General features: G+C 38.5%; 1 protein-coding gene across 2 annotated transcripts; it reads right to left on the bottom strand.

Moving 5' to 3' along the window:
- Window positions 1-7,966: 7,966 nt before the first annotated feature.
- On the bottom strand, window positions 7,967-19,647 carry SLITRK4 (SLIT and NTRK like family member 4). Of its 2 annotated transcripts, none has more exons than XM_059678909.1 (2): window positions 19,306-19,647; window positions 7,967-14,808 (listed from the first exon to the last, which is right to left on the bottom strand). In XM_059678909.1, the coding sequence occupies exon 2, from the start codon at window positions 14,756-14,758 to the stop codon at window positions 12,245-12,247; it is 2,514 nt and encodes an 837-aa protein (XP_059534892.1). In that variant the 5' UTR covers window positions 14,759-14,808; window positions 19,306-19,647; the 3' UTR covers window positions 7,967-12,244. The 2 variants fall into 2 exon arrangements, with proteins under 2 accessions (XP_059534892.1, XP_059534893.1); XM_059678910.1 differs by lacking the exon at window positions 19,306-19,647 and adding an exon at window positions 18,460-18,644.
- Window positions 19,648-27,318: the final 7,671 nt, after the last annotated feature.

Raw genomic sequence — 27,318 nt, 5'->3', positions numbered from 1 at the left:
CAATTTGTCCAGTATCCTGGTCCTGATTCTTGTCTCATTTCTTAGACTGTCTTCATCTGTGAAGTTTTCACCTGTGATTCTGTATTCTCTTAGGACATGGAGTCCCACAGCTGTTCCAACATCTGTCTTGAAGGCAATCCAAGTAGACTAGTACCAGGAAAGCCTAGTGAGATAACATGATGTCTCTCAGCAACACTGGACACAGTTGACCTCCATCCTTCTTGTAGCACTCATTCTCATTGCTCCCAGGACCCCACAGCCTCCTGGTTTTTCCTCCAGCTGTCTGGTTCTGATTTCTGCCTTGTTCAGGTGCTTTCTCATCCAAGTTACTTCAACAGCAGTGATTCTCACAATTTAATGTCAATGAGAATAAACCAGGAAGCTAGAAAATGCACATTCCTGGGCCCTGCCCACAGATATTCTGATTCAGAAGGGGCCTGAGAGTCTAGATTTTAATATAGATGGTGCACAGATAACATTGAAAAAACAAAGCTCAGAAATACCCGCACTTATTGCTGAGCCTTGTTTTCTAATTCTGTGATCTCCTTCTATGACCTTCAGTGTCAGTGATGATGATTCTCAAATCTATCTTTGGCCTAAACTGCTCCTCAGAGCTCTTGCTAGACAAAGTCAGCCATCTATCCGACAACTTGAAGACTTCCAGCAATTTCAAATTTAACATATTCAAAATGGAACTTGTACTCTCTTCATGTCTATCCTCCACAGCCACTTCTTCCATAGAATTCCTCATCTCAATGAATTATATATTCATTAGCCCAGTTGCTCATGGCAGAGAACTCTGAGAATCCTCTTTAACTTCATGTCATTCTTAACCCTCATATCCAGTCTATTGGCAAGATCTTCAGAGTTTACATTTAAAATATGACTCATAATTATATACTTCCTTCATCTTTAACAGTTTAGATCACCTTTTTTTTTTTTTTGTACTACTGCAAGAGCTTCCTTACTGGTTTCTACCACTTATACTCTGATCTTCTCTTCCTCTGGTTTCATCTTCAATATAACAGTCAGAAGCCTGTCTTAAATAAGCATAATCATGTCACCTCTCTTGCTTTTTGAAACCTTCATTGACATCCCAAAGCATCTGGAAGTCAGAATCCCTTCACAATCTAGCCTAGCGGTCAGTTGGCACTGATGACCTTTGGGACAAATACATTCCACCATCATTTTTAGTTTTTAGGAAGAAAGAGGGAGAGAGATTGAGAGAGATTACTTTATTGTTCCACCCTTTTATGCATTCATTGATTTTTTGTGCATGTGCCCTGACCAGGGATAGAAACTGAGACCTTGGTGTAACCCTCAACCCTGATATAATGGGACAACTATCTAACCACTGAGCTAATGGACTAGGGCCTACCACCTTTTTGTTAATAAAGTTTTGTGGAGACACAGCCACACCCATTTATTTACTTATTATCTACTAAAGGCCCAGTGCACGAAATTCGTGCACTCAGGGGGGTCTCTCAGACCAGCCTGTGCCCTCTTGTAGTACAGGAAACCATGGGGAGCAGACCTAAGCTGTCAATTGGACATCCTTAGCACTGCCATGGAGGTTCCCACTACTCTCTCTGCGCTCACCAGCCGTGACCTCAGCTTCTGGCTGAGCAGCTCTCCCCTTGTGGGAGCACATTTACCACTTAGGGGAAGCTCCTACATTGAGTGCCTGCCCCCTGGTGGTCAGTGCACATCATAGTGACTGGTCATTCTGCCATTTGGTCAATTTGCATGTTAGCCTTTTATTATATAGGATGGCTACTTTTATGCTGCAATGGCAGAACTGACTAATAACAAAGACCATATGGTCCACAAAGCCTCAGGTATTTGCTATCTGGCCCTTTGCGAAACAAGTCAGATAACTCCTCTTCTAGTCCCCGCCTATCTCACCAGCAGCACATAAGATAATTGTATTTTGGGGTCTTAGCCCGTGCTGTTCCCTTGGCTTCATATGCCTTTCCTTAACCCCACTCTTTAACAACTAATTTGAACTAACTCTTCAGGGCTTTAATTTAAATGTAATTTTTATAGGTAAGCCTTAGCTAACTTCCCTCCCCCTTCTCCTCACTCCAATATGCATAAGGTTGAATGAAGAAAAGCATATCAGGAATCTAACCTTGGTGTTTAGGAGAATAAGTTTAAGCGAGTCTTCCAATTCCAATTGATCTGAGCTGCACCAGCTTTACACATGGTATTACTGAAGGATAGCAAGAGAGGCCTCCTGGTGCACTGCTTATCATACACCTGAAATGCCCACATTTGTTCTACTAACTTGGTATGCTCCTCTACTCCTGGTATCCTCTCTTAAAAATGCATATAACTCTAAGAGCACTGACATACTAATGTGCATGTGAATTAGCTGCCTGTATCTGAATGCAAATCAGAGAGAAAGAAAAACATTAAACAGAATCAGCATTGTAATGAGAGTGGGGCTTCACGGGCAGTGAGTAGGGTGAAGTGGTGGCCTCAGTGGACACATAGATAGAGAGGGAAGCCAGAAGATCAATATGCCTTGCTCTAACAAACACTTTACCAAATCAGCAACAAAGCAAAGTACATATTTTTATTTTTTTATTATTATCTACTTAAACATAAAATTAATTAGGCAAGGGTTGTTTATACATTAACACTGTACTGTGACTATTTATAAGTGAAGTATGATTCTAAAGGGTAAAACTGCTAATTTTGAATAAGTTACTAAGTAATACCTGAAGGAACACTCTTTGTGATTAAATGGGTCAGTGAGTGCACAGTAGTCAATTTTGGAGGGTTCTAGTTAAAGTGTTGAATGAAAAAAAAAATTGCATTTCAGAGTGATCTTGGATGTATTCAGAATCTTTAAAAACTAACACCCAAAATAAACAATCCAAAACTCTTGAAGTCTGAAGATTTTTTCCCTTTCCTTTTTATGAAACCTCCTGTCTCTATGGAACACAATTTGAATAGAAATATCTGAGTGCCTTTTTAAAAATAGCTTAGATTATTTGAAGTTGCTATTCTTAATATAGTCTGTTGAGCTATAACCTGAACTAAAATTCTTTGGAATAAATTTCAATTCTATCTAATTGAGGGTAAATGAAAAATAGACTCAACTCCAATTAGAGAAGATGATATAAGAAGTAACCTTTATGTTTCATTTGCCAGTCTCAAGAAATAACCTCAAAATTAAAATGTAGGATTCAAATAATAAATATAAGCATGCCTTATCATTTCTAGTGTGAGGTTGTTACTAGAGTGCCATCTTCAGTGCAATGTACAGAGGAGGTGTTTTGGGTTTTTTGTTTTGTTTTGTTTTGTTGCTTTGTACAAAATTAAACATTAAAGTCTTCTTTTTGGAATGCTGACACATTGAAAACACTAAAAATTAAAGGGAACTTTATGTCTCTTCTAAAATGATGCTTAATATATAACTGGTATTTTGGGTTATTGATTTGTTATTCTCGTATCTAGTAGATATAATCTATTAGTAATTACTAGATTGAATATTTAAATGTTTGAGACAAAATATATATTTGATAGTTTTGACTTGCTTGATAAATTATTTTAGTGTATACACCAGAGAAACCTAGGAGCTTAGAGTTAGAAGTGTCTTCCAAGATCTAGTCCAAGCTTGCATTCAAATAAATTTTCTTGAATAATATTTATCCTTCTTGTTAGAATCATTCTCACTTTGGACACTTCCATGGATAAAGAACTCTGTATGTTGTATCTAGCTCATTCCAGTTATAGGCTGCTAAACAATCTTATGGAAAATGTTCTTATGCTACATTAGACTGTCTCCCTGAAGTCTCACCAACAGATCCTCATTCTCCCCTCTGGAACTTTCAAATAGAGCAGTGTAATGGAAATAGCATCATCCTGTGAGTCAGTAGAATCAGGTGGTAGACCAGAATGGCTATAATATGTTATTTGACCTTGAACAAGTCACCTTCCCTCTCTAGCCCTAGTTGCTCTTTCAAAAGAAATGGGATTGGGACCAAATGGTCTGATTTGAAAATTCAATGAGTTGTGTATGCTCCCATCTTTCTATGATGGTGTTTAAATATTAAAGGTGACTTTTAGCCAACAGGATTTTGGTTTAACACTGCTCTGATAACCTTTGAGATGGAATAAAGACTATTTAGTTCAGCCTTACTTGGCTACAGTAAGAACATTATCTTAGAAACTGGTCTTCTCCAATGTGATTATATTCAAATGAGTAGCTGAAATCAGATAGGCATGTGGGATTAAATACTAGTAACCTAGTTAATGTTCACATTCTACAGCACAGTCCAGGCAACCAAGATGACTGTGCAGAGAATGGAAATGCCTTTGAACTTGAGTCCTACTTCCTTCACAATGCACATATTCAAACCTACAAAAAGTCAAGAAGTTCAAAGGAAGGTGATCTACCATGACGTAATTTTAATAAAATGCCTCATTTTGTTTCTTTAAGGACACTAATTTTCTTAATTCCCATGTTATTTTTTAAATATTTTTATTGATTTCAGAGAGGAAGGGAGAGGAAGAGAGAGGCAGAAACATCAATGATGAGAGAGAATTGTTCATCAACTGCCTCCTGCACACCCCAGCAGCTGTATCAAATCTGAGCAAAGAAATATTTTCTTAGAGTGTGAGGAAAAAATAGTAGCCATGTGGCAAACCTACCCACATGTCAGCAATAATATACTTGCTGGGATTCCAGAGTGAAAACTGATTTCTTTGAGTCCAGCTCAGAAGCTAAAGTATTATACTTCACTTCCAGTGTAAGAATATAAAATACAAGGTTGACTTTTTTACTGATAACTCACTCTGTCTTCTTATAATTCTTTCTGTGTCAGCAGGACTTCCTTTTAAATCAATCACTTAATGTATTAACTTCTCTTTATTTCTAGAAGTTACCAAAGGAAATGAGCAGAGAGAAGTGTCCTGATTCTTTCTATAAATAACTGTGACTTTCCAAGGTGGAGATTGCCTTCTACATTGAGGGAAAGCTATGAGTAAAACAACTCATAGTTGTGACCCAGAAGATAACCAGTAAATAAAAACAAATATAGCAATGTAGAATACATATGCAATTGAAATGTTCTTTGGTTGTGATAGTTTTGCAATGGCGAATATATGCTTGGACATAGAATCCTAGATTTTTTGTGTGTACTGCCACTAAGTTTCAAACAACTGTGAAAAAATCTTCTTAAGCTAGTCCATGCCATAGATGACAAAGGCTGTTTATACCACCAGAAAAGAAGAATTTCCAGCAGAGAGAACTTGACAAATGTGATACATCCTGCTATGAAATAAGGGGACCCATGGCACAGACATAGCTTCCCAGGGGTTCTTTGCAGGAAATAGCTTCCGAAATATGCACTTGGTAATCTGTATTGAAATACAATTTCTGAAAACAAACCAAAAGGCCTAGCTGCTTGTTACCACTCAAAATGCTTGTATTTATTTATTTTGCTCCCTATCAAAATTCATTATATGCACTCAGTTGGTGTTGCTCAGTGGTTGAGTGTCAACCTATGAACCAGGAGGTCATGGTTTGATTTGTAGTCAGGGTGCTAGCCCAGGTTGCAGGCTCGATTCCCAGTAAGGTGGTTTGAAGGAGGCAGCTGATCAATGATTCTCTCTCATAATTGATGTTTCTATCCCTCTCTCCCTTTCCCATCCTCTCTGATATATATATACACTATGCATGTTTCACCTTTTGTTCTCATTAAACACAATACTACTTATTATTTTTTACAGCTAGAACTATATCAGGAGGCCCTGAAAATCTGTCAATCCATGATGTTAGTCATCCCAGGAAAAAATTCTATGGGGGCTGGAAAGGTAACTAGCTATTTTAATTGACCACTGAATTATTTGAAAACATATGAATTACTGGTGTTGTGTTGATATAGCATACATTTCATATATTTAAAAGAAACCAGAGAGAATAAGGAAAAATATGATTTGATTTTTTCTCTCTTAATAGTCCTTAGCCTTTATCCTCCCCAATCTTAGCTTAAGTACAGAGCTGTTTAGTCAGTAATCTTCAATATACTTTCTTCTCTTTTTTAACCTCCATGCTCTAATAATTTCTAATCTAATTCCCACCCTGGGGTTCTTTATTTTGGATCTAGATACCCCTCCATGATTCTCTGAATAATATCTGTGAAGGATGGTAGCAGGATTGATTTACATCGTGGTCAGCTACCTGGGAATTATGTACTGCAATACACACTAAGTAAGCTTATAGAATGAGGATAATAATGATGATAAAGTTAACAAATAAGGAAAATCAAAGCCAGATCTCAAGGTAATAGACATTATTGAAATCCAAGTAAGTCCTGGTAGATGGACTGGATCTACTTTTTACTATACATAATAAAATGATCAGGTTTCAATTTAAAGTGAAACAAAAAGAAGAAAAAAATATCATTTTGTCCACCAAATACCTACTTTGATTTGAAAAACCTAGGTAGTTGAGGCAGAAATGTTGTATTTGTTTACATCAATTGAATAATTCCTTTTGTGCATAATTCACTGTTTCTGTGCATTCGTGTGTGTGTGTGTGTGTGTGTGTGTGTGTGTGTGTGTGTGTGTGTTTATAGATATGCCTAGCCTATCCTGTAAACTAATAAACAATTGTACCAGCTAAAAATCAGATTATTTACATTTCTTTGGATGTTGAGCTTCACTAATTTCATGCTAATGAACACACTGAATGGCTACAAATATGACCTATAAGAAAAAACTTTTATTAGTGAAAACAGCATTAAAGTTACTGATTATCAACTTCGAATTTTACCACAGGGGTTCAATTTACATGAAACTATGATTGAAATATACATTGCAATTCTTATTAGGGAGAGCAGAGCTTATTCTGATTTCCAAAGACTTCCATGAGCAGTTTCCACTGTACAGCATGGCTTCCTTAGGCTGTTAACTAGCAGGATAAGAAATTATCTAGCATCTGTGAGTTGCCAACTAAGAGAAATATATTGTTCAGGAGCTTTAGAAGACTATTTCCTTCCTATAACTAGTTGAAACGTGATATTTTATATTTTTTCATTACATATTCATGTAATTTCTCTGAAGGCCTTGTTCATGAGTTTTTTTTTAAGTTAAACAAGTATTTCTCACTTTTTATGTATTACTAAAATCATCAAAATTTCTATTTAGCCAATGTGTCTATAAAAGCAAACTAAGGTGGAGGGCTGAGTAATTCTTTCCTGGTTCTGGATTCTGTAGCCAGTGGATCTGGTAATTATGATTTAATAAAAAATTGAAATTGTTTTATTCTCAAAAGCAATTATTTGGTTCAAAGTATTGAAGTAGTTGTCTCAGAGCCCCACTTCATTTTCCCTCTGTGGACATAAGAACAGCAGTCTAAAAATAACATTTAAATATTAAAAAGTCATAGTGTTTCATATCAGGCAATTCAGTTTGCTTTCCTTGATTTCCCCTTCTGAAATGCAATCTTATCAACCAGTGGAAACTAAGACAAAACGAAATTTAAAAATAGATTGAGGGTAGTTTTATACAAAATAAGCTATTAAAATTCATTTAACCTCCCATTTGCTTTTAATTTAACAAAGGACAGATCCCCGGCAAATCTGTAATTGAAGGTTAACAATTATCAGATGAATTTGATATATGTCGCCAGTAATTCCCGGTAAATGAAGCCACAAACAGGATATTTTAGTTCAGTCCATCTGACCATAGTGACTAATTGAATGAGCACTGGAAATGAAGCCAAACCTTTATTTGATGCCACTTGTCTACATAACTGAGTGGCTGGACCCAAAGCCCCAATGTTCAGTACTCAGAAAGAACTAAAATAAGTCATATAAGCATGTGATGTATATCCTGTGATACATAAAACTTTTAGTCCAAAAGTATTTGTATAAGCTGCCTATACTGTTTACATTTTCAGCATAGCTAGGTACAGACATAAAGCCACAACAATATTAAATTATATTACCTCTCTTTATATCTCTTTCTATAAGGAACTGTGCCTATAACCCACTTTATTGGTCAATACAGTCTGTTTATAATCTTTGCTACCCTCAAAGGAACCATAATGCAGTTGGCTCCTGTTTCTCAATCATAATGACCCTGGTAAAATAATGGACTGATGATTTTGATCATGTTTGAAAAATACAAATCACAATCCACCCGATAAATAGGTCGGTAACCAGTAATCAGTCAAGCTGGCCATGAATTATAGTGATCATAAAGTTTTTCTAAAAGTATTTCAATCAATAATTAAGACAATATTATATTTGCTTGTCTGCAGTTATGTCAGATTCCAACTGATTAATCAGAATGAGCAAGAATCAAAGCATGTTGATCTTGGCACTGTCCTACTCTTCTCCAAAGAGGCTGCCAGTGGAAGGGAACACAGATTGTAAAGATGTTTGAAAAGAAAGCATCTCTTAACATAGATTTAACAATTAAGTTGAATACAAACAGTATTCTAAAGCTCTATGTCTTACCCTCAAATCTAGGTGAAAAGATCAGTTCGGTTACTGCTTTATTTCTTCTGAAAAATAATGGAAAGATAAATATATTTAACAAACTGTGGCTTCAGAAATACCATTGTAGCAAACAATTTTATTAATACTTTCATAAAAATGGCATTTAGTAAATTTTCTCTAATACCTTGATGTTATTAAAAGCAAACAAAAGTCATTAAAACAGTTCCTTTCTGTTTGATTACTAATAATCAAATCAGGGTAAAAACAATACAATGTGTTTTCTTTACTTTATTTCAAAATAGTGATTATAAATACATTTTAATATATTTTCTCCCCCAGCTCTTTGGATGTGACAACAATAACAACAACAAGAACAACAAAAAACCTCACTGTGCTCATTTCATACAATGTCAATGTACAAATCATGCAAAAGATATTATAGATTAATATTACTGCCATACATTTCTAGATGTGTTCTCTTATTTCAGCAATACCTGTTGACATTACTCATGAGGCCATGCCCTGTATAATTTATGCATTCTTATGGCTTAAAGAAATGAAATATTTTTAAAAGCAACAAAAGAATGTTGGTCTTAAATGATTTTCTAATTAATATATTTATTGAGTTTATTATGCAGAATGGAAAACTAAATATAGAATATAAATTGCCTTATAGACTTCAATCACTATATTTTAATAGCTGCTTTCTCATAAAATTACACAAAGATTTACTTTTAAAGAATTGAATCATCTTTATTGATTTCATAAAAAAATAATTTAAAACTTGATTTATATTACATGAACATAATATATTGTCTCAACCCCTTCACTGAATTATATGCTCTAATTTACTTTGCAACTATTCTAATAGAGTCCAAGCACATGACACAGTGCCAAGAAGCCCACGATGTGTCAGACCACATTAGAAATGAACACTTCTTGGATTTTCTATATTTGAATCAAAACCAAAAATGCTGTATTGACATATATATCACTCCTTCAGGGGTTAAACTAACATCAAGGTTATAGTTGAAGTCAAGAAAATGAAGATACAGAATTTTAACTGCTCTTGTACTCAACTAAAAACTTATGCCTAACAACATTATCATAAAATATACAAGTAGAACTAATGAGAGACAGGTGCAAAATAGTATACACTGTATAATGTAGGCACAATGACTTTAGTTAAGGAGAATATATCAACCTTAACCAAGGATTTGTTACTGTCATTCACTTACAATTAGATCCTCCAAATAACCACATACATTTAAATTACTTTTTAAAAAGTTGAACATTTACACCTTTCAGCAGAAGAGTTTGAGATAGCCAATATGCTACAGGAAGCTTTGAGATAGTGGCAGGTCCTCCTGCCATTGACAATTGCAGAAACCTTGAATCATCTTCAAAGCATCACCACACTGAATAAAATGCATCATCCGAATGACCTATGATCCCCAGATCATGGATGGAGCTTTTTGATTCCTCCCATAAGTGTCTACTTAAGATTTTTCAATCCATCCACACTTTATTGACAGGATAAACCTTTTCATCTTTATCCTGTCAGTATGCATTAGGAGCCCTTTAACCCAATGATGCATGCAAGCATGGTAATGGTATATTAAAAGTCCTTATGAAATTATAGATGAAAACAAGCTGTTGGGCACACATCTTCATGTCCTTTCTTTCAAGGTCAGAAAGTATTTGTTTGTATTTTTTAAATATTCATATAAAGTTTTCACAGACATTGTCATGAAAATTAAAACTACACATTAAAGTATTAAGAGCACCAGCACATACATATGGAGACTATTTTTTTTTGCTATTTTAAAAAAATCTCCAATTATCGATATGTATGCATACACACACACACACACACACACATACACACACACACACGTCCAAGAATGCCAAGTTGTCTGTTTGTTTGTTTATCTTGGAACAAACATAGAAAGCCCTCACATTAGTAATCAATAAATGGACTGCTGTTACAACTTTAATCATAATATCATTTTAGAAGCTGTACTAAAACATTTGCCACTTGAAATTCATGAAGAATATATATGTTGTTTACCTTCTTGGTCATCTTACTTATGAATACAGTAGTTATAAGAGATGGAGCACAAAAAAATATACATACACAGGCAGACCAAGAAGGCAATGTGTTTCAGGATGTCACTGCTAATCGGGAGCTCCTAAAAATCTTCAAATATCTCCCATTATCAAGTATTTCCTTCCTTTGACCAAGTTTGACTCAGCAGTTAACAGCACAAGCAAACACAGTGGCATATCATTTGTAGTTGCAGAGTGTAAACTCATCTGAGATCAATGAAAGCATTTTACAGTGTGGCTTTGGTAGCCAAGAATACCATGATGTTTACTGTTCTATTTGGTTATCTGATAGTAGTCAGAATGATGAAAGAACAGGAATACTGATGCATATGAGATATAACTATTAACCTTACTCATTACTTTTTTAAATATTTGCCATTAAAACTATTTGAATTAAGCTCATATAATCCTGAAAAGCAAGACAACTGATGGCGAATAACAACTGCCCCAGACAAGATACTATAAAAAACTAAGGGATCTATTTTAAAATGCACAATCGGTAACAAATCTGAAGAGATAATATGCTAAATTCTCAAGAATAGCACAGAACTGCTTTTTTTTTTAATATTTTTGTTGCTTTTTGTTTTTTTTCTTTTCTTTTGTTTTTAAATTATACCTGATCACAATGTCCAGAATATTTCTGTACACATAAGCTTCAGTTTCAGTTTGGTATATTTTCTCTGTCTAAATTTATACTTATTGATAAATTCCCTGTGATCAGGAAAACAAGTCAGGCATATTAAATACATATTAAGGAGTACATATTTTTCTATTTAGTATACAAAGTACTTCATAAATATGAATTATGTTACAAAAATAGCTTTGGGTGCGCTCACACGGTAAGCACTTTGCTTATTTTGGACAACCTTTAAGGATTGTGGGTATTTCACATAACTGAGAACAAACTCTAATGTTAGTTTAAGTTGAGCCATGTTTAATTCTGATAAACGTCACGTATTTCTTAAGATCACCACAAACGCTATGTAACTCACGTTGATTTTTTTTCTCTCTTAGGTTTTATGTATAGACAGGTAATGCTTAAAGTGTTCAAATTTATTTTATACTTATGCAATGCATGGTATATTTTAAAGAAATATTTGCACAATTTAACATTATAAATCCAGTGGTTTCAAGATGCAGGCCATAAAGGTTATCGATTTACAAATACTATCGAATGTTCTCTCTTTGCATGCTTTTTGTTTTACTTTTCAGATAATCTTTACAGAGAGTTGTTACAATGCCACAAATCAGAAGGAGTATTCCAGTTCCACCAACGTAATCTACGTGCAAGATGAAGGATCCAGTTGAAGTGTGAACACTGGTACCAGTTTTCTTGACTTTGCTTTACAAAGCACAAAGAGAGGAAGGTTTTGCATTGGGGTACAAAACAGATTTGCCTCTTGAGGTTAAATTCAGTGTATTATGTATATAAAGCATCCCTTTGGCAATAGAGTTTGCAGTATCCCCACAGGACTCCACAGTATAGGTTTTATGCAGTAAAATCTATTGGAGAATCTCTTCTACTGGACACATCTTTGCAGCTACAGTTAATGAGACACCCTTGGAAACACCTGCCTCTATGCCTATTGATAATATAGTATTTGGAAGTTAGAAATCAACAAAAGGCACTTTCATCATTAAATAAATGTCCTCTGCATGAAATAAAATTGTGTGACCTAGATCTTGTTCAAAGCTGTCTGCTCCTCAAGGACTTGTAGGTAGTCGGGGGTACTCTGGAGTTTTGCCTTCAGTTCGAAATACTCACTGCTCTTCCTTTGCTCCACCACAATTTTACTGTGGTTGCCGCCTATCAATGACTTCTTGTTTTTCTTGTCTTGTTTTTCTGGATAACGGATCTCAAAGCCACTGACACCTATGCTGTTGTACTCCTTTTTGCTTTCGAGAAAATTCTGAATAAACACATTGGAATCCCTGCTCGGGAATAATTCATCCAGCTCATCAATTGTGCTCAATCTCTTCCTGCTATCCACATGTAACAAATCTTTCTCCTTGTCGGCAACATTTCTCATGATGACTTTCTGTCCTGGGGGATCTGAAAACATGAAGCCAGTTTCTGACTCTTTCAAGCCACAGGTGTGGCTCTTGCTCATCTGTTCTATGGTTTGTGGAATGAAAGCTTCTGTGCTCAGTCCATCTTTTTTATTGGTTTTGTGGTCATGCTTCCTCAGCTGCAGCTGCATGGAACCACACTCTGCATTCCCCAGGCCCTCATGCTTCACCGTGGGTTTCTTGTTTCGTCGCAGCACAAAAACAAGAAGGCAAAAAGCAACGAACACAGTTAAAATGAGGACCACTAAGATACTTAAGATTAAAATCGACAGAGGCACTGGACCTCCAGGAGGACTTCGAATGGGTCCCAGCGGGGTGGTGAAGGTAATGGCAGGTGCAGGGCTCGTGAATGGTGCAGATGGCTTGTTTAAGAGTTTGGGACATAAGATTTCATTTTTGAGGGACTTCAGTTCAATGTTGGCAAACTGAACGGGTGTTTCACATTTTAGTTCTTTCACAACAATCCCGTCATTCAACTTCTCCAGCCACAGCTTTAATGCCACCAAGTCACAAGTGCAGTCCCATGGGTTGCCCTCCAAGTCAATCTGTGTCAGAGACTGCAGCTGATCAAGAACCCCGCTGACAGGTAGGTACATGAATTTGTTGTTCCTCAGGTTCAGTCTCGCAAGGGGTGCTCCAGAAAAAATGTAAACGGGCAGGCTCTTTAAGAGATTGTTGTTTAAGTATAGTAGCTGCAAGTTTGGCAGCGAGTCAAAGGTGCCCGCTAAGATTTCTTTAATCAAGTTGTATTCCAAGTACAGATACTGCAGGTTATGAAGGCCTGAAAATATTTCAGGATAGAGTCTTTCAATCTGGTTGCCATTGAGATACAGCCTGCGTAAATTAGTGAGATTATGGAATACATCTCCCTTTATCACTGTAATCTGATTACTGCCTAAATGGAGCAAATCAAGTCCTTCAAACTCAGCAAAGTCTGAGATGTCCACATCTTTGATGCTGTTGCCATTGACATGCAACTTCTTGGCATTTAAAGGTTTCGGTATCAGTTCAGACATGGACTGTATATTTTTCTCTTGGCAGTTGACACTCAGTCCAAAATCCGAAGGATGTGTTTTGCAAAAGCAAGGCGCTGGACAAGGTGTAAGAGGAGGCACCCTTGTTTGGTAAGACACAATCTGACTAAGATTGCGGTTGGAGAGGGCTTTGCCTGCCACGATTCCAGAGATCTTGGAAGGATTGGTAGTTTTCGGTGGTTTGGTCACTAATCTGTGGAAGGATGTTTGAGTAGTGTGGCCATTGGGAGTGGTATAGCCGGTTTCCAGCTGAGATGGAGGCAGGATCCGTACATCAAAATCACTGCCTGTGCCCATGGGGCATAATTCTTGCTTGTTGGTTTCTTTTAAAAGCCTTCCATATAAGTCACTGGGAGTTTCACAGATAGCTTCTCCTATGTAAATGTTATATGGCATATTCTCCAGCCAAGCTTTTAAAGGCAACAAATCACAGCTGCAGTTCCAAGGGTTATCTTCCAGTTGCAATTCGACAACTCGGCCTATGTGTTCCAGAACTCCGATATAGGGGAGCTTCTGAATTCTGTTTCCTCGTATGTCCAGATGGGTCAAAGATGCGAATCGAAAAATATTATCAGGAAGGAATGAAATCAGATTGTCATTAAGAATGAGAACTTTCAGTTTGTGGAGCTTATTGAAGGCTCCTCGTTCAATATACTTGATTAAATTGTAGTCAGCCTGGAGATACTCCAAGTTCTCTATGCCAAGGAAAGTGTCAGCTCGGAGAATCTTTAATTCATTGTTGTTCAAGTGCAACTGCTTTAATGCACTGAGCCCAAGAAAGGCTCCTCCCTCAATGTTCTGCAGTTTATTATTTCCCAGCTGCAGGGATACTGCGTGTGAAAAATTCAAGAATGTATTTGGATAGAGGATATTTAAAAAATTGTTTTGGAAATTGAGGTGATAAAAATTTGACCAAGGCGGTTTCAGCTGGTTTGGTCGGTAGACTGAAACCTTCTCACAGTTGACATAGAGCACATTCTCCACTGACACACAGGAGCACACATTGCAAATTTCCACTGATATGTCAGAATCTGCATTTGTCGAAGAAATCAGGGCTGACAAAATCAGAAAGAGCCAAAGAAACATCTTCTTGCAATCAACATGCAATTTTATGCTTCTGAATAAAGAGAAATAACCTAAAAAATAAGAAGAAAACATTTTTTCAATGATTATTACTAGAAAAATTACTTGTATTTATAAATACAGTAACTAAAAATATGGCATGTGATAGCAAACACGTGACTATAGTTATTAGGTTTGAATTTTTAAGGTACCAAAAGCTCTGAGTATTCTCACTTAGTCGAACACTAACCACCAAAAATGCCATACATTTTATTTCCATACCTGTAGTTTATACAAAATTTGCATGTGCAGAACACATGACAAACAACAGCAAAAGACTGTTGATCATACTTAAACCTTAAAAATCTGAAATATTTTCTCTACTTGGACCACCAAACTGTGCCCTTGAACAAACACAGACCTTAAGCTTTCTATTTTCAACTCTAATGACTGATCCAACCCAGTCATGTCAGCCATGTAGTTAGCATCACAAAGGCATTTCAGCTTGTAAATGTCTACTCTCTAGGCTTCAGCTGGATAAGAGGCTGAGCAGAGAAAATATTAGATCCCTGAGTTCAACAGAGGATGCCAATGGGATAATTGGGTTGCTGTAAAGGGGAAAGTCAAAAGGCCAAGGTGGAAGGAGCCCTGGGAAGAGATCTGCCTGAACTTCAGCCCACTGGGAAGCACTTGCCATAAATCAGTTCATTCCTGTACACTGCTGCCTTAAAAAACCCACAGATGACCCTGTGAGGTTTAGAAAAGAACCGAGTAGGGAAGGCCAAGTTTTAGATTCTATTCTGATAAATAAACAGTATCTAGTTTCCTATCAGTGATCTTCCAAACAGGGAAAAAATACCTTTTGTCTTTGAGTCCCTGAAAACAGGAGAGAAACATACTTGCTCCTGCACTGTCTAGCTGATGTCCAGACAGCTTTCCCTCCCCCCAAGAACTGGTTGTCCTGCCTACCTGGCCCTCTTCCATTCCTTCATGTGCCATTTTGAACCCAGGTCTGACAGGCACTTGGCTCAAATGCTTATCTCTTTCACTTTGATCACAGATTGCCACTGCTGAGGAAGATGTAACACACTACGATTGTTGAGTGGCTATAGCTGCAGCCCCAAATACATTTATTACAGCAAATGTTTGTCCTAAAATCATCATTTCCCAAACACCACTTTCCAAATATTAGTACCCCATGCCTCTGTCTATAAACAAATCAAGAATCAATTTAGTGGAGTTTAATGCTTAGCAAATTAACCTGTTTTAGCCAATTCCTTAAATACCACATGCATACACAAAGATATGCAAATGCTTCATGGAAAAGATTAAAAGGGACAACATGGATTCTTGTTTTATTGATGCCATTTTAGCCACGTAAGTCTTTTCCATCTTGAATGGAAAGCTGGCTGCAATTTCAATATGGTTATCACCAAGTATTAATTAAATTACTCAGGAACACACAATGAGGGAATGATACAAAGCCAGAAGTGTCACACAGAAATGCCTTTGTGTCTTTTGCCCACGAGGAATTAGCTAGTGGTAAAATGAACATGTCTCAAGGTAGACAACCCAATAGACACGACTGAGAAAGATTTGCATTTTAAGTAGTTTGGTTCAGCATACAGGCAGCACTGCCTAGATGCTCATTGGCTGACTTATGGAAATGCATTCCCCCATTCACCATGACAGCTTGATTGATAGTGCAGAAAGAAGTCATAATTCTTACGTATGACATCATTCAAACCAACTTGCATTGTAAAAGCAAATTTTCACTTGATCTTTTTGCTTTGCTATAGATATGGTTTTCAACAGCCAACCAGGTTCGGTTGAGTCATTTCTTGTTATAAGCCCCCCAACCCCCCCCCCCCAAAAAAAAAAAAACCCCAAAGTAACCAAATTAAAAACAAAACAACAACAACAAAAATAACCTGAATTCAGTACACAAATAATAACAAGGAGCATCAACTGAACTGAAATTGCATTAGGAGCTACCCTCCTGCTCCTAATTTCTACTTTAAGTAAGCGGGGGTGGGGTTGAAAGGTACAAGGACTAGCTAGGAACTTCCCAAATGCAGGTCTGTGAAACGGAGGAAGCCAAAGCAGCTGGAGAAGCTAGCAAGGGAGCTGAGGAGTCCTCAGAGAGAAGGGGAGAGGGAAAGGGCAAGAGACCACGGAGAAGTGGAAAGAGGAGAAGGGAGGGAGCAAGAGGGGAAGGGGGAATTGCATGTAAAAAAAAGAAACGTCACATTCACATGGTACCACTAAAACATGCCCACTTAAAAAAAAATAGGGAGGGGGAATGAAGAGGGGAGGCAACAGAAAAAGAAAACACAAAGTATGAGTTGGGTACCAAAGTCATCTCTGGGGCTGCCAAGAGCTGCCCGGTTCTCCCCCCGCCGCCCCCCCCCCCCCTTAGGCTTCCAAGGCTGGCCAGGACTGCATAAAACTAGCCTTACCACAAAACCAGTATCTACCACAGTGCTGCGCCTGGCGCTCCGCGCGCTCCTGTGGAGGGAGCTGGCCTGTGGGGAACAAACGACCCAGGAGGGTGGGCCGAGGTGGCACCCCTGGAGCTGGCACAGGAAACCTCCGTCCGCCGCCTAAGGCAGAGGGGGTGCTCTGCTGGGGAAGGCGGTCACTGCCGCCCACTGTTCGCTACCTCACCTCGAGCCGGCAGCGATGCGCCTGGAGGGGCCATTGGCGATAGCGCTTACCGCAATGTTTTGCCGCATCCCGTTGCCCGGAGCCGGCACCAGCCCCCTCCCGGGTCCCGCCCCAGAGCTGCGGCCTCTAGGGTCAGGCAGCGGAGGCGAGTACCGCTGGGGATGTCGAGGGGGCTTCAGCTCATCTGCGCACACATTTCTTCTAGCGCTCTCCTCCCATAAGGGGCAACTGCTGGAGTTTCCATTGGCCTCTCTAGACCCGGGCGTGCGTGCGGTGGTTGGAGAAGAGATGACTAGCTCGGGCCACGAGGGCAATAGCCGCTGGGGTGTCACTGGCCCACTTGTCATAGGCAGAGTGACCCTGTCCTACCTTGGCCAAGAGCGGCGGTCCAGGATCCCCCTTGCCCGCCCCCCACCCCCCAGCCCACAGCCAGGCCAGCCACAAAATGCTGCTCTCACCAAGCCAGAAATCAGCTCAACATTTGGGCATCTTGTAAAGTCGCGCTGCCAGCACTTGCCCAGCTTTGCAGGGCTTTTAGAGTTACCCACCGGCTTCTCTCGTATCGTATCCCCTTTCTTGCAGGGTGCCAGCTGTCTTCCACCAGCTCCCGGGCTACTGCCCGGAGCCCCAGGTTCACGTTCGCCTAGAGGACCTGCGATAGGGGCACAGAAGACAAAGCCCAGCGCACCGTCCCTAGACTAGGACACTTTCCCCGCCGCCCCAGCCTCCCTGGGGGCAGCGAAGCTAAGGACATCGGATTCCTTCGGCCCTCAGGGACTTGTGACCACTCCGTGGACAGGCAAGAGGGAGCGGCGGCGGAGTAGCCACTACGGCCGCTTTGGCCACTCAGCCAGCCCCAAACCAACACGACCCAAACTAAAAATAATAAGCTACCGGCCCCCCTCCGCGCAAGAGCGCGCGCGTGTGCGCGCGCGCGCACACACACACACACACACACACACTCGAACACACACACTCACAGGCACTAGCGAGCTAAGCGGGGAAGAGGCAGCGTGTGTTGGTGCAGTTATCTCAGCCCCCGCTGGAAATTCACCCACCTCCGGAGCCTGGTGGCTCTTGTAGGGCCTCGGGCGCCGCGATCCGCGCTACAGTTTCAGCGAGGGTCACTGCGCGATCCCAGCTCCAGCTCGTAGGCACCCGCTCGTCCGTCAAACCCACGGAGCAGTCGGGGCAGGCAAGCTGGCGGGCAGCAGCGCGAGCGCGCACACACCCGGCCAGACACCGCGCGTGCACCCAGCCTCTCTTACAAGGGCTGCACCTTTACATACACTTGCTTAATCCCCGCCCCCGCCACCCCCACCTCCCTCCCCCCCCCCCCAGCACACGCGCGGCCCTCCCTACCGACACTCAAACACCTCGACCCCCGCACATTCCTGAGCTCCTCCGTCCCCCACCTAGACACCCCCACTTGATTTCTACCCACACGCCAGGAAAGAGCACACTTTCCTCCTGGCATCCGCCCCCTCTTTATGCCTAAAACATCCCCTGGGGAGGAGCGACCCCTTTTCTCTCGCAAAGAGACACTGGTTCCCTAATGCGAGGGCGCCAACCTCCATCCCCCCACCACATACACGCACACTCGAGTCCTTTCTCCTCCCCCAGTCCCCTAAGAACAAGGCGCGCGCGCGCACGCACACACACACACACACACACACACACACACACACACACACAACGAGCGGGCGTTCCTTTGAGAGAGCAACCAAGAACCCAGCAAAGCCAAAGAAACATCGAAGAGCCAGGGGGAAGATGGGTCGAGGGAGGTAGACAGGGGCGTCGAGTCTCCGAGAAACTGAATAATTCCAGGATCCAGGGGGGTGAGTCAACAACAATGACATTCAAAGGCAACAATTGCACTTGGGTTTTGTATCACGGTACGGTACCTTTGGCTAATTGTCACCAGGCAGAACAGAGGGCCCCGGGAGTACTTCTTCAGTAGCGGGCGATCCTGGATGGAGTCTTCTTTGTGGCCAGTTTCCCGGGATCCAGTAGTATTTGCACTCCCCCTACCTGTCTGCGCGTAAGGGGCTGGGGGCTTTAAGGCAAAAGTGTGAAGCTTTAGTCCAAAGTGAGACTATTTCCTGGATTTAGGAGTCGGTTAATTCTCTGTACCTCAGAGCTCTGCGAGCCTTTGGTGTCGAACAGGTTAAGCAGGGTGATTAAGGAGCAGGGGGTGGGGAGAGGGGGATAGAGGTAGAGGAAAGAGAGGTATGGGACTGGGAGAGATGCCGCACTTGCTACCAAAAGAAGAAGAAGAAAAAAAAAATCTGCTTTGGCTACTGAGCATGCCCAGTCCCTAGCTCAAGCCCTATAAGGGAGGCATTGTGTGCGTTCCACTTCTCCGGGCTTTGGTGGTGACCAGGAGGAGACTTTGGTTAGGGAGGGTGGTGGTGAATGGGAGACTTAGGGGAAGGGAAGCAAGGTTTAAAGCTTTGGGGCTGTGCAGAAGGGTTTGTGAAGAGACCCTCGGGATACCTCCCAGAGACAGGAAAGGAGACAAAATGGTCTAAGAAAAGTCACTTCAGTAGCCCCTTCACTGTCATGTCTGCACTAAAGAGGCTCTTGCAGTTGCATCTCAAACATCCATCCAGAGTCTGCAAATCCCGCGTGTGGATAGTCTAGGGCAGACCCCTTTTTTCTACCCATTTGTTAGTGCTTCCACCAGAGAGTAGGAATATCCCCGGGAAGAGCTAATGTTCCAACCAGTTTCGTGCAGATTGGTAATTGAGTCCTTATGTTTGATAAGAAAGCAAATTTAACTATGTTGGCTATCTTGTCTGTATTTCAAATACCTTGTTTTCCTAACAAGAAACGGCTGAATCTGTCCTTTAGCTCCCTTCCCCCCTAACCTTGCAGTTTTGTAGGGCTTGGCAAAGAAAAACAACTCTTTTTCTTTACTTTGTGTCTGTGGGAATAAACTGGCTTTAGGTAAATAGAGCTAAGTTATAAGTGGGAAGTATTTCCCTAGGACTCCTAGTAGTCCACTCTTTCACACATTTCAGGTAGTACTGCAGGGCCCATTTATTAAGGATCTAATCCACTTATTCAAATTCCAGCAGCTCTATCTACTACAGGGATAGCCAGTACCCAGAAATGCTTTTACTTAGAAATGAAAACCTCTTTTAAGCTAAAACTAGCAAGAGCTTTGAAACCAGAATTTGGCTGTCTGCCTGAACTCCTACAGTTAAACATTTACCATAATTGGTTGATGTTTAAAGGCCTCAAATTGAGGCAAAAAAATCCAATGAGCAAAGGATTTATTACATTATTTGTGACTACTGCCTTACCTTCTATATCATTTGTAGTATCTATTCATGTGGTTATTCTTTTTTAATTTTTGTCATTTCATGAGGCTGCCTTTAGGTTATAATGTTGCAAATGTTTTCTGGACACAGTATTAATACAGAGATGCACATGCATTATTTAAATGAATATTTAAATAGATATGTGTATATAGGCATATTTCTTTGTGACCTTGGTGAATATTGCATCTTTTATAAAGAACCTTTTCTTCACCTCCACTCTCATTGCTCTTAAAATTTTCATCTTTCTCTTTTAAAATCAACCTAGAGGCAGAAATTGAGTGGGGAGCAATGGTAAAATTTTCTATATTTAATGGGAAATCCATTATGAAATAACATTGCTTAAGGAAACATGAAAGAATCTGTCCATAACAACATATGTAATTGTGCAACTCCTCTTGGTAAGGTGAAATATGTTTCCTTCATAGGTAACAGCTGCAGTACGTTGAAAAATCCCTTTACTGTTGTACATTTGAACAATACAGACCCTGCTAATTAAGAACTCACATTTGTACTATATTGTACAATGAAATGTGAAAATGGTAATGGATACCAAAGCAAGTTGGCATTCATTCTAAATGCAAAGGTTTCAGGAAGCTACAATATATTTTATTAGGATAGGTGAATTGTTTGTCCTTTACTATAAATGTTAACAAGATTCAATAGGATGAGCCAAACATTTTTTACCTGAAACTATAATGCACATTCCAACTATATCATAGCTGAAAAGGCCAGGTTTGGACAGTAAATATCAGATGATTTAAATGTTTGTCTTTATCAACTTTAAAAACTTTTGAGAGTTGACTATATTTGACTGCAATAACTGTGGAATGTTCTCCATATGGATCTGGAGACAAAAATCTGAAAAAACATCAATACATTAAAGTTAATAATAGTGCTAGTAATCTTATTAACATTGACTCATTAAAATGAATGCTTTAGTTTGCTGCTTAAATGTGATAACGTGGGTACTCAAAGAAATAATATAGAAGTAACAGCTTCCATGCCTTTTGTTTCTTTTGCATTCAGAGTAATTTAAAAAAACCAACCCTTTAGTCCTGCAGTCTCCTTTCTATCTCTTGGAGCTACACGTGATATCCATAGGACAACAGTAAACTTAGGGAAATTGCTAGCTTAAGAAAAGGAAAGTAAATATATAAATAAATAAAAGTGTTAAGGAAACTTCAGCACTATTTATGGAGATCAAAAGAAAAACAAAATTGGTGTTCTAAAATGCATGAATGCAAATATGGTGAGCCAGATTTGTCATAGCTTCAGTTTTTCTTCATGTTCCACTGCCCTTAACCTTGGCTTTGAAGGGAGTAGACCTGGAAACACAGTACTGTGCTGATGCACTGTGTCTCTCTCCTTCAGGGCAAATAAAGAACTGCACCAGGAATTTCACCAAGCTTCTGGACAGCCTTAATTCCAAAGGCAGCTCTAGTAAATCAAACACTAACAACAAAAAATAACTCCAACAAAATGTGGCCCTAGTCAGTGGTCTTTCACTTTCATTGTATTTTTCATTTACTCTACCTTATCCTGCTGCTGCTTAAAATCAAATTAGCCTTAATATTGGTATCCAGGTATCACAGATTATTCAGTGTATCTTAATTCAAAAATTTATTTATACTCTGGAATTTAAAATAATTACAAACTTGGCATATCTCTAAGTGGAATACAAAACAAGCTCTTAGGATGTTAATATATCTTCTTCAAAGATGTTTCTATGATCAAATGAATTTAGGAGACCCTGATAAAGCTAAGCATTTTTTTTTAATTTGGGAATTCAATTGTATTGAAAATGAATTCTGACTTAGAAGGGAAAAGGGCTAGGTAGAGCATGTACAATTTCTCATACTTATTTGACAATGTAATCCTTTTTCAGATATACTTTGAGAACCCTTGTACTAATTGCTCATTTTTTTGCAAATTTTATGGAACTTAGAAGCTGAAAAGTAGCTTTCAGATCATAATCTAATTCATACCGTAGTTGCTCCTATCTATTGAGTGCCACTTCTTCTTAGTCATGTTGTCCCAAAACATCATTTTGTTCTATGAACAATACTACAAGGGAGAGATTCTTCTTAAAAAACAAAGTTCAGGGAAGTTAAGTGATTTCCCCAAGATCACACAGTGAGTAAGTGACAGTCAAGATTTGACCCCAGGTTTTTGAGGTTTTCCTGAAACTGTACTATTCCTTGCGCATAGACGAATCAAAGCATTTTTAATTTTGAAAGCTTAATAGATAAACCAAGCTTAAAGAATAAACCAATAAAGGACATGAACATAAGTTGTGCACTACAGGCACTACAGGGTCTCTTAAGTCAGCTGATTTTACCCTTCCCCAATAGTGGGCTTATTCCATTCACCCTGCTCTTTCAATTTTTATACCTGAGTTGGTTCTGAACCTGTAATGATATCTCAAGTGTCTCCTTTGCTACTGCCAAATGCAGCCATGAAGCCCGGCTTGTGTAGCTCAGTGGTTGAGCGTCGACCTAGGAACCAGGAGGCTGCAGTTCGATTCCTGGTCAAGGCATATGCCTGGAATGCAGGCTCGATCTCTGATCCCAAGGATGGGGCAGACTATCAATGTTTGTCTCTCGTCATTGATGTTTCTATCTCTCCCTCTCCCTTCCTCTATGAAATCAATAAAAATATATTAAGAAATTAAAAAATAAAGCAGTAAGATTCATCCCTACAGTTATTCCAGAGTTAATATTATATCTGGTAACCTGGTTTTTTGTTTGTTTGATTGTTTTGTTTTTCAGAACCTAAGAGGTCAGCTGTTAATGTATTAAGGTCTGAGTACTCCAGGCATTGGTTGATTTTTCACAGGATATTCCATTCACAAATTCTTTCTGGAGGATTAATAGAAAAGAATATGCTAATTGGAAGGATCTTTGTAATTTTAGCTCTTAGTGAGTACTTGTTTATATGGCTCACTAGTACCACTTTGTATTCGTTAGAATATCATTTTTCTTAGCCACAGATGCAGACATAATAGTATCTGTTCTGTTTACCCATTTCTTTCTGAGTATTTTCTAACTTGAAGAAATCTCATCTTTCTAACATCAGAAATTAAGGCCTAGAAACAAGCACAACTGCCCTCAGACAACAAACAGATAATAAATATTGTGAAGTAAAAAATAGGGAGTTAATAGCCAGACAATCTACTGTGAGAATTATTCCCATGGGCTGTACAAGTTCCATAACACCAACCAGAGCTTTGTCAGAAAGATAGAACGTTTATGAGAATCCTTCCATTTTTACCATGCTCAATTCTATCTGGGAACCAGAATACCGTCACCAGCCAGAAAAACATGTTTTCATTTTGCAAAAATATTGAGGGTCATTTTTCCCAATGCTTTTATGCTTTTATTAGAGTATTATTTTTCCTTAGAAATTTAAACTTAAACTTTTCCTTCAAAATTGATCTGGGTTAAAGCCCTTTCCTTTTTGTTTTAGAGGTTACTTTTGTAAATTCAAAACGTGGTCAAAATCAGGAGCACAAAGCAAGGCAGAAAAGGCATAATATGAATATCTGAGTTATGGTGTGACTGTATCACAATCACTATATCAAAAATAAAATTTATCCTTTTCTGAGGCTCAAAGGGTAAAGTCAGAGGAAAGCATGACATCTATGTGAGCCAGTGTTATTTGTCTGTGATTGACTATCTTCTTTTTCATTTCAAAATTGAAGCTTGTATTTCCCCAATCTGACTCAAATTGAGTAATGCCTACCCAGATAAGGTCTTCTTGAGAAAATGGTCCTCAGTTATGTGCCTAGGGATCATGTCATTTCTGAGAATTCCTGCTATATCTGTAATGTGCATAGTATTGTTGCTTAGTCACAGAGTTTGAGGGTTTAAAGGGACCTTAATATTCTTATGGTTTAACCATTCCCAATCAAGCTGAACTCTTTATCAGAATAACACTCAATGCTTGAATATACTCAATGATGGGGAGCTCACTGACTGTAGAAGCTCCACTGAATCATCTAGAAAATTAATTACAAAATTTTTGAAATCTTTGCTGTATTGTAAATGTGAAAGGAACATAAAAATAGAACAATGGGAATTTTAAAAAGCATGAAATTTGCAACCAGATGACTTGGGGTGAAATTCTTGCTTCACTATTTAATAATTCTATGATTTAGGTCAGTTAACTTTACTGAGCATTCACTGCCTCAGCTGTAAAATGGGTATGGCAAACTCAGTCTCCTTGAGTTTTATGAGAATTAACTAAGATGTTTACAAAATACCTAGAATAGTGCTTTTCTGTCACAGGACTATTTTCTCTTCTTCATGGATAGAACAAACTACTTAGACAAAAAACATAGTATATAGACTACATATTTGTTTTCTACTCTAGTCTATCAAAGGATGATGAGTAGAAGAATGTTATGGGATTGTTTCTTTGTTTTGTTTATTTCTAATTATTTCAAAAGCTAGAAACTATTATGTAAAAATAAATTCATTGGAGCTTATACTTCCTGTTATCTTTTAGTTAGTTTTCTATTTTCATCATGTTGTTAAACATTAAATTCAACAACAACCTCTGTAGAGCTGAACATTACAAACATCAGGATTATTTTTGGTCTTGCTTGCCAGAGCATCTTCTGCTCTTCAGCCCCACAATAAGTGGGGAATAACATTATTTAAACAAAGTTCCTCATAATGGCCCTGGAGAGAATATTAAAAATATATATTCTGGAGTGTATCACTGAATATATTTTTGGAAAAACAAATAAAAAGGGAGAAAGAAACAGGAGGGAAGGAACCAAGTATATATAGCTGTTATTTGTAGCTTTATTTGTAACATGTACAAAAAAGCTCAAGAACTTAGGGGCACTAATTTTATCATTTTTATCTATAGAAAACAGGTATTTTTAGAAACTTAATTACTTGAAAACCTAGCTTTATTCTAGCCATAAGATTATTTTGTCACCAGAATGGCATATGTTGTTTTTAGATAAAAGAAAGTTGATCTGACAAGATGTGATTAGTAATAACTAAGATCACATTTGTGTGATAAATTATACATAAAGTAACTCAATCTCCACCACTCAATAACTATTCAGATGGATATAGTATATATATGCATGTATCTGAGTTACTGTTAATTTATTTTTCTTAGAATATTCATTGTTGGAAATGTTGAACTCTAACTTATATTATTTGTATTCTATTTGTAATTCCCTATAGTAACAATATTCTATTGTAAAAAATGTTCAAGGTATGAGCTCTAACCAATGTATTTTTCACAGAGTAAAAATTCTTAGGCATTTTTCTTCTTACAGCTAAAGCTATTCTTTAAATTTTTACCATCTTTATCTGTGAAAGAATATGCAGAAAACCAAAACTATAGGATCCAAGAGCTCAGAACAATGAGGAAAATAAAAATAAAAATAGGCCATATAATGATGACTTCTCTCATTTCTCTGTGTTTCAAGAGATGTGAGTTTCCTGAACCTTGAAGGGAGAAGAGTCTTATTAATTGCCACTCTGACTTCTTGACAATCTCTCCTATATGGCAAATGTCAAGGCATCTCCATGAGGGGGCAGTGGTCTTGGGAGCCTGAACTCCCATTCTTATCCGTCCATGTATACTTAAGACTTCAAGTCAAAAGTAGAGGAAATGTCATTCTCTAGTCCAAAATATGGTGAATAGTCAGACTTGTGTTGGTCAGTTGACCAGTTATGCCTTGCGAATCCAAAGAGCTATAGCATTGGTAGAAATGTTTTTAAGTTAGCACTAACATTTAAACTGGAAGTTACATATGACAAGAACTTATAATCTGTGAATAAATATTTGTAAATTAGTTGTAGAATTTTGTAAAAGAAATTTCTAAAGGGGAGATGTCTTGCTATAAAAGAATTTAAATTTAGTAAACATATTATAAACCCTACAAAGATATACTTTCATTTATTATTTCCATAGTAATAAAGGACTGGCAAAAACTGGTGATCAAGCAGATTTCAAATCAAAAGGTAATTATTTTGGGGTCTCTTTTTAAGCATTATATAAGGTATCTCCAATTTATTACAGATTCAGCTTTTATCATTTATTAAGACAAATGGCAAGAATAGATTGTCCTAGAGGAGAAAATGGAGAAAATGGATAAAGGAGAAACAAATGACATTTTAGCATAGCCATGCATATGATTTATAAATTACACATAACTCTCAAGTAGCTTTTTCCCCTCATTCAAATCATTATCCACTTCAAGTAATTACAGTAAGTCCTCACTTAACATCATTGATAGGTTCTTGGAAACTATGGCTTCAAGTGAAATGGCATAGAACAAAACCAATTTTACCATAGGCTAAAATATATGAACAAGAGTTAAGTTCTTAGGTCACAAAAACATCACCAAACTTCTAAATAAAGATCTCAAACACTCCTAATATCAAACATTGAAATAAATGTAACCTGTACATACATTTAAGAAAGATTAATAAAAACAAGATAATTATTTTTCAACCCACTTATTCAGGGTGGCTGGTGGCTGGAGCCTATTATAGTTCAGGGAGCAAGGGTGACCCACCCTGGAGAGGACACCCTTCCATTGCAGGACAATTACATACACTT

This window comes from Myotis daubentonii, chromosome X (assembly GCF_963259705.1).
Source record: "Myotis daubentonii chromosome X, mMyoDau2.1, whole genome shotgun sequence".
Taxonomy (NCBI): domain Eukaryota; kingdom Metazoa; phylum Chordata; class Mammalia; order Chiroptera; family Vespertilionidae; genus Myotis; species Myotis daubentonii.
Note: the sequence above shows the minus strand (reverse complement) of the source record. Positions and strands in the feature narration are given on the sequence as shown.